The sequence below is a fragment of the Acanthochromis polyacanthus genome, chromosome 7 (genome assembly GCF_021347895.1).
Source record: "Acanthochromis polyacanthus isolate Apoly-LR-REF ecotype Palm Island chromosome 7, KAUST_Apoly_ChrSc, whole genome shotgun sequence".
Taxonomy (NCBI): Eukaryota; Metazoa; Chordata; class Actinopteri; family Pomacentridae; genus Acanthochromis; species Acanthochromis polyacanthus.
This window is the reverse complement of record NC_067119.1, coordinates 27731411-27739828: the sequence shown is the minus strand read 5'-3', so window position 1 is coordinate 27739828 and position 8418 is coordinate 27731411. Positions and strand designations below refer to the sequence as shown.

The 8418-nt window shown below is 39.2% G+C and overlaps 1 protein-coding gene across 9 annotated transcripts in view; it reads right to left on the bottom strand.

Annotated features, from left to right (window-relative positions):
* Nucleotides 1-5136: 5136 nt before the first annotated feature.
* pbx3b (pre-B-cell leukemia homeobox 3b) overlaps nucleotides 5137-8418 on the bottom strand; it is a 57407-nt gene continuing 54125 nt past the window's right edge. For all 9 annotated transcript variants that reach the window (XM_022201310.2, XM_022201317.2, XM_022201311.2 and 6 more), the window contains one exon: nucleotides 5137-6845. In XM_022201310.2, coding sequence (XP_022057002.1) covers nucleotides 6753-6845 — 93 coding nt within the window. In that variant the 3' untranslated portion in view covers nucleotides 5137-6752. The remainder of the gene's footprint in view (nucleotides 6846-8418) is intronic.

Sequence of the window (8418 nt, the reverse complement as noted above, 5' to 3'; positions counted from 1 at the left end):
CCAGTGGGTTGCTTCCTCTCAGTTGAGAATGAGTTGCTGCTGTAGATGAAGGAGTTTAAGTATCTTAGGATTTTGATGACAAGTGACGGAAAAATGGGCAAATAATGAAGATGGACAAATGGATTCTTGCATTGCCAGCAGTATTCTGGGAGTTGTACTGAACTGTCATGGTGAAGAGGAAGTAGAATTCTCCGTCTACCATCAGTCTATGTTACAACCTTCACTCATGGTCATGAGCCCTGCCTAGTAACCAAAGGAATGAGACAGTGGATACAATTGACCGGAAAATGTTTCCCTCATAGAGTGGCTGGACTCAGCCTCAGAGAAAGGGTAAGGGTCATTCCGTGTGGTTTCACCAGATGGTGGTTGCCGCACCATTTTCAAATTAGTCCTAAATTTGTATGCCATTAGATAGTCACTAAAGTACTTTCTGTGCAAAATTGTAGGCCTGTAGCTCAAATAGTTTCTGAGTTGTAGGGGTCTGAAATTTTCAGAATTTGGGCTATAAAAAGCCTCGCCAGCGTTTTTTGGTGCAGCAACACCCTCAAGGAATATCTGGTCATTTCACCTGGAATGACCCGAAAGGAACTCAAACATCTGGATGGAGTTCGGAGTCATTGACTGACATGATTGAAACATCTGATTAAGATGTCTACTGGGTGTCTTTTTCTCAAGAGTTTCTGGTCCAACTGGGAGGAAATCCCAAGGTAGACCCAGAATTCAATGGAGAGATGAAATATCTCATCTGGCCTGGGTCCACCTTGGGATCCCAAAGGAAGAACAGAAAACATTCCTGGGGAGACTGATGGCTAAAATGCCTGAGCAACCAGTCTCTGGACCTAGTTGAACGTTGTAGTTTTTTGTTTGTTTTGCGGTTGAGTGTACATGTGCATCCACATGAATGCTTGTTATGGCACGTTTTCAGCTTGCATTGCATGACTACATTCCTGCCTTTATCGAAATGTTACATACATTAAAATATTTGTTTCTTAAAACACAGTACAAATTAACGATAAATGAGGCCACAAAGGTCCAGATGTAATCAAAAGCAGATGCTGCGCCTCTATAGATCAAACAGATTTAAGAGCAGGGTCACCACAATCAATTTTACATCACTATGCTTCATATGAAACTGCACTCCATACCATATGCTGCATCTATCATCTGGTGACTTGCACCTGCTCTGTAAGTCATGTAGTCCAGTGAATTGTGGCATGTTTTGCTCAGTAATGACATCTCTAGGAAGTCAAATTCTAAAGTTCCGAACTCTATATAAGGGCAGCCACTGATTAAATGAAGTTACAAGATGTGGTTTGTGAATTTGTAGTGTGTGGTGTGTATGTGTACGTGAGATGGAAAGAAGCAGCTCGTGTTTTTTTTTCCTGCTTTCTATTTTTCTCTGACTTGGTGTCAGTGTATTTGAGCAGCACAAAGGCAGCCCTTGCTTGCTGACGCGCGTCTGCTAAGAGGTAAGGCAAACATCTGTCTCCTGTCACAAGCCTTCACGTGGCTGCTTTTGCCCAACTAGCTATGATAAGCCACCATCAGTTCAGACTACATGCGATCTTAAAGCAATCTTGCGGCACCAAAATGGGTGAACGCGTTGAAATGAAATTGAAAATGGACTTCTAAAGATGTAGGGAGAGGTAGGATCAAATGTTAATTAACTCCACTGTTTTAAGCTCAAAGGCCACTCAGGACTCATCTCTTAATAGTGGTCGGTGCTGCTGCAGAGATCAGTGCAGCCGGTCTATGGCCCATTATACCTCTGCTCAGTAAATCAAACTACTGTATGCTACTCTCAGGCTCATGTCTCTTTCTGAGCATCTCTCAAAGCAAGTTGTAATGAAGCATTAAGCAAGAATGGTGATTATTAAGTTAACCAGATTTTACATCCAAATTCATGAGAATCCTGAATTTTCTTTTCTAAATAAGCCACAGTAAACTCTTAAACCTATTTAATATAACTCTCGGTAAAACTCGCTTTTGTGTTTTAAAGCTAGAGTGTTGAATGCATCAGTGTTGCATTCAAGGCCTGGCCGAACAAGTTCACAAAAATTTGTCTGTTAACCTGGCAGAGTTTTTAGTCCAACTTCAGAGCTGGTGTACAGGAAACAGTGGGTTTTATATTAACTAGCAATGACGGGTTGGACTGAGGAACGGAGCAACAATAGTGACAGAGACAGAGACGGCAATAGCAGCTGCAAATGTGGCAGAATAACAGAGGAAGCATCTAAGAGCTCTGTCTGAAAGAAACTTGGTGTTCAGACACAGTCTAAGAAAAAAAGAAAGTGGTCAACAGCGAGGAATCCATTATAAGCACACATCGACAGCATTTGTGTAATTACTCCTACTTCCAGAAGGGGGAGACACAAGCTCCGCACTGCAGGTATAAATAATTAGCTGGTTTTTACTGCTACGCTTACCACAGCAGTTACATAAAGCAGATAAAATATTAGTGCATAACTGATATAATATTACTTTGCTATTACCTCAGATGTTCAAAGGCACACACGGCAAGTCTCAGCGCGTTAATAGTTCTTGCTCTCACATTACTGTTATATGACATCAATAAAAACACTGTTATGCATCTATAAACTTTTCATCTGCCTTTTAAGACAAGCAGTGTGTTATTTCAAGCTGTTGATTCAAAATAAAAAGAATTTAAGCCACCGCACATTTTAAGTCATAAATGTACTTTGAAAAAAGGTGTGTGAGCGATGATAATGATTACAATACAGTAAAACACAGTTATAGTAATCTTAAAAATGTAGGTTGACATTTTGTAAATCTTAGAAAATACATAAACACTTACATTATATGTGTTATCAACAAAGAGGTGTGTTTTAATACCTGTAAGCTAAATCTTTGGAACCATCCACATTAGTACTCAACCCTTGAATTTAGAATAAATCAATCTACACACCTAACAAATCTGAGTTTGGATGTGTGATGTTGCTGCTGATCCAGAACAGAAAACAACGTAGTGGCTGTAAACACTGAATCTGCCTCTTAAAGTCTCTTCATTAGGTGTAACTTGTTCTCAACACGTCAGATTTCATTTTAAAAACAGGGGCAGGTGAACTTAATTATTGACTGTACATGTTGTTTGATGGGTGTGTAAATACACCTTGAATGTATAAGCTGTGGTTCCTCAGATCAGCTTTCACAATATCTCTCTTTCTGGAACAGTCTTCTCATGCAAATTCCAAAGAATTGCAGTTGGTTTCTATGTTTCCTCGTATTGCTGCAATCTTTGATCAAGGATCAAAGCTAAAACCTTTTTTATATTGTCTTGGACTCCACTCAGGCTGATTTATTTTATTCACTGAAATCACATTCCTAAGTCTTCCAGAAGGTTTAAATTATTCCATAAAAACTAAAGTGAACCGCATAATGCTTGCACACACTGCTTATGTTTCAGGGCAGTTGTGTGCATGTAGAGTCACATTTAGGAATGAAATATAGATATACACCAGGTTATGAATTTCTGTTTGAACGTCCTACCAATTTAATTTAGCGAGAGTGTGATGCAATTACAGCTTTTTACATTTTAATCTAAACAATCACTCTATTGAAATACAGTGTAACATGGGTCTGTGAACAATGCACCATAAGCAATAAATCAAATCGTGACAAAATTACATTTTATATTTAATCTAATATGAACTCTACCTTAATAATATAAATGATATCTTTCTCTAATTTAATTGGCACTAGCTCGGTGCCTATTGCTAATATAATTCTGGATTTCCATATTTAATGATGCATGCTTTTCGTGGTGAATTTTACTTAGAAAATGTCGTCTTTAATGAACCTTAGAAAAACCTCTAATAGGCATAATCTCAGAAAATGTAACTTCTTTATTTAAAAGGTTTCGCAGACCAATTTCGCTGAGTGCAGTGCTTAAAATCAAATAGTTGAAGCCTTGAGGAAGCAAATGTATGTATTTGTAAAGGTAGAATGAGTACAGCGCCACTGGAATGAACTGCATATGCTTCCATAATTCCTGAGAGCAGACATTTGTATGCATATGCACAGTCTATTCTGTCAGGAAAAAAATGGTCCCCATTGCCATTGGGGAAGCCAGCTTAAGTGGATGCACTAAATGTGGAATAAAAATCACCTTTGCAATACGATGATAACAAAAATAATGGCATGCTTCTTTTTGATTCACCTCCAAGTCAATAACGCTCTTTTAAAATTCGTTTTGGTGAGAAAAAGTAATGTATCTCCATTCATTTTGAAATCTGTGGCACATCTGGATAAAGATATGATTTCCAGAGAAAGGTGTTCAATGAAGTTCTGCACTGGTTGAGTGGACAAATATGCTCTCCCGGGAAACCGTCTGTGCATTGCGTTTGAATTAAACTTGTGCTTTGCTGTTACATCTCTTTTCTTCTTCTCTTCTTCTCCTGTCTATCAACACTCGTACGCAGAGATTTAAAAAATGAAGATACAAATACCACATGTGCACGCTTGCATGCGCTCGTGCAAAACCTTTAAACCTGAGGCTCATCATGTGTGATATTCTCTACTTGGTGAACACACTGCGTTCAGGCGGTTTTTACATTGTCGAAAATCCGGGGGGGGGTGTCCATGACAGAGACCGAAACACCGGACACGAGCTTAGGAGGAAGACAGGGATGAAGAACTCTGCTGAGAAAATGAGAATAAATGGATGTCAATTTCCATGTGGAATTGGTAACCAATGATCCATTAAGGCAGCCTTTCCACAACAGACAGACAAAATAGCCTGAATTAGAAGTGCCTGACATTTCAGTTAATTGCTCTAACCATGTCAGCTCCACAGAAGCTGCAAACCAGGTTAAGTCCTCACCCTCCACCCACCATGTGAGAAACACATTCATGCATTGTGAATAAATTATGTGAGATATTATCCTGGATTTCTATTAGATTTGGAGCATTCTTATACCCTAAAAACACACACCAGCGCGTTGTCGTATCATTGATGAGAGGAAGGAGCTTGCTTTAATGGCTCTAAATTAATACCAATGGACAGGTGCAGCCTCCTTGCATTAAAATGTATCCATCGCTGGCAGTTTATGATGGAGAAAAGTGCCGAGCTTCTCCTCCCCACTCGGCAAACGTTCAAATGAACACGCCTTGTTGTCATGAAAGCAAAAGGTTTATTCATGTTTGAAATTACACAACTACCACAAGGAAGACTTTTCAGTCCAGGGTGTAGTCTGGTTAGAAAGTAACACTAAACATCTTTAATACATTAGAATCACTGCCACAAATCATTTGTCATGACTTTTCAGTTTCAGAATCACATACAATAGAAAAAAGAGAAAAAGAAGTCTTGAACCCTGTTGAACAGAGCTGGAAATTTACAGTTCTGAATACTGAAACCTTTATGCATTACAGTTTTTATAGTGATTTTTTTTCTTTTTTTTTGCATGATTTAGTAACAAGATGAGCAACATTCAAAATGTTTTTTTCTTCTTCTTCAGTATTTACAACAGTTTTACTGTTCGGTGTTAATTTATCAACAATGTTCACGCACCCCCTCGTAAAAGCCACAGACCAACAACTTCTCAGCCCCCCTTCCCCGTCTAGTTTCCCATGGTATTAATATTGTTATCATTTTCATTTTTTGTATTTTTGTCATTTTCAGTTGCACCGCGGCAACGTCATTTTATTAAAAGATTAAAATATACATTAGATTACATAGAGAATGAAGAGTTTACAGTGTTACAAGATGTAATCAAAAATAACTACATAAAAACATTGAATAAGGGCCAAAGAAACTATGGTGGTGATATTGTTTAGAGGTAGTAAGTGAGCACTCTAAGCTACAGAAATGTTGGAAATTATTGGTTTCTATGAATGAGGTAATAAAGCTGTGTATTGATTGGTGGGATGTATAATTACTCTTAAGCTATATTATGTACAACTTTTCCTGTGTAATGGGGCCTGCTCCTGTGTGCCAGGACGGAATGATCTACTGTGGGGGGATTTGTTGATTTCCATAAGGAGTACAAAAAAAAAATGTTTACATATGTACATACTAAACATCAAATTATAAAATATGGAATGGTGTCATGTTATAGTCAAGCAATCAATTACACTTCTTTATGTTCCAGAGTTTGAATAGTCATTTCCTTGTACTAATGTATACAGCTGTAAGGCAAAAATAAATCTTGAAAGTAACTACAAAGCTGCCATTGAGCTGTCAACAGCAGCATTGTTGAGTCGCTGGACACGACTGTGAGCACATTACAGTCGAAGAAACAGCTGCTTTAATCTATGCATTGTAAGAACGGAAGGACAACCCAATTATCAAAATGGAAAGTGGTAACTAAATCAAGAATCAAACAAATGGGCATTTAAAATGTCACGAAATGTCGCGGAAAAAATACACGAGTGTCATCGAGGATTTGGAGCTGAGAGGAGATAATTATCCTGAAAGTTTACTCAGTAGCATCTGAGGGCTGTTTCTATTTGTACATGTGTTTACCCCTACAACAAACAAATAAAAGCGTGGTGATTACACTTGATTTATGAAGACAGAAAGAAAACACTGCGCGATCAGGAAACACTTGGTGTTCATAATGGAGGATGCAATTTGCATGTGTGCGGCATGGTCGTGGGAAATTTGAAGGTAGAGGAAAACCAATCTCTTGTGAAAAGTTTTTTTTTCTTCTTTTTTTTTTACATCCTCTGCAGTTGGTCGGCCAGTTACAAGGTCCATGCCCATCTCTAGACAAAGATGCATTAATAGTGGATCAATTCGAGGTATCGGAGTGCACACTTCCAGGTCCTTCTGTTGGAGATATTACAGAAGACGGAGTCGTTGCATCTTGCCATCCTCCATTAGCCTGGGACACAAATGGGAAAAGGTTAAGATTACAATCACATACTCTGCAACACGAGCCCAGTAAACTCCAGACACTCCCAAAATAGAAGGGAAACGAAGAAAGAATGCATTCTGGTCGCTCTAATGTGTCAGCTGGTATTAAAATGTTGCGGATGCGGTGATGCTGTGTGATTAGTCCAGTCTTTGCATTACAGTAGCATCAGCAAAGAGACTCTCAGAAACAAATTTGTCTCGTGTCCCGACCAATGGGAGCAATCCCAGAAATCAGTGTCTAAGCAGATTTCAGCAGCGACCGACAGCTTGTCGCTACATATTCTCCTGTCAGTCAGGAAGAGGGAGGGCTCGGGCCGCGTGAGGTGGGGAGAGCTGAGTGAAAGTGACAAGGCAGGGCCTCTCCAAGAGAGCCAGTCTTAGCCAGCCTGACTTTGCTTTGCTCCAGGCGTGACCTAGCCTTTACTGGATCCCTCTACGTCACCACCAACAAAGCTAAAGGTTAGTCTATGCGAATATATCTACAAGGCAATTTCTGGGTTATTAAAAAAAAAAAAGAAGAAGAAGAAAAAAGAAAGAAATAGGAGCCGTGCCACAATTTGTTGTTCAGCGTATTTTATTACTGCATTGCTCTTTTGTTCTGATCCTCATTTTTCATGTGTTAAGGTTATCCAGTGCTGTCAGTTAATGTTTTAGCAAGGATCATACTGAGCTCTGGTGAGCCACTAGGCACAGGTCTACACTGCACATGGAAGTGAGAAACCTTGTGAGAAAGTGAAAAACACTTGATCCTGCTAAGAGTTGACATGTCTAAAGAGCTTATAGCAAGAAGGCTACAGCAAAGCCAAAATGACAGCAAACAGCATTGAACGCTGGCACCATTTGTTTACATGAAGCGTGTTAATTTTGTTTCACAGAATTCTTTTTTTTTTAAATTTTCAGTTACCTCTCTGTAAATTTAATACCTTATTTTGATGCTTAAGCTTTAAATAATATTAGATGGTGAATATGCATGCATTTTACCCAAGAGGCATAACAATATAAAGAGAGCAAATGCTGCGGTTTTGATACAGTGCAGGGAGAGAGAGAGAGAGAGAGCTGTCTGATAGCATTCCTCCCTCTCTTTCTCGCTCCCCCTCACTCTTCATCCTCTCTCATCAACGAAATTAATCTTTACTCTGATAGCTCCAGATTATGCGCTGCTTTACAAAAAGGCGCCGTATCAAACCTCATCAGGGAAGATGGAATTCATGTCTGGAAAAGGCTGCGGGCGATCACATGTTCATATTTTATCATGAAGATAAGTCTACGGAAAATTCTGTGAAGCATTTCAAAACAGCCCAAAATGCAACAGATACGGTGCTGTGAAACACCCGCTTTTTTCCCCCCGTCTCGTTTTCGGTCCGAGTCAAACAAAGTGTTCAAAGACATTTATTAAAAGAAAACCGGTGATCTTATTCCCCTGCTGCGTAATGGGCTTTATTAAACGCAACTTTTACTCAGATCAGGTGACAAAGCGATAAGATACAGTCTAATATTTCAGTGCATGTGCTTTGGAACGCTCATGCCAGGTTGTATAAAGC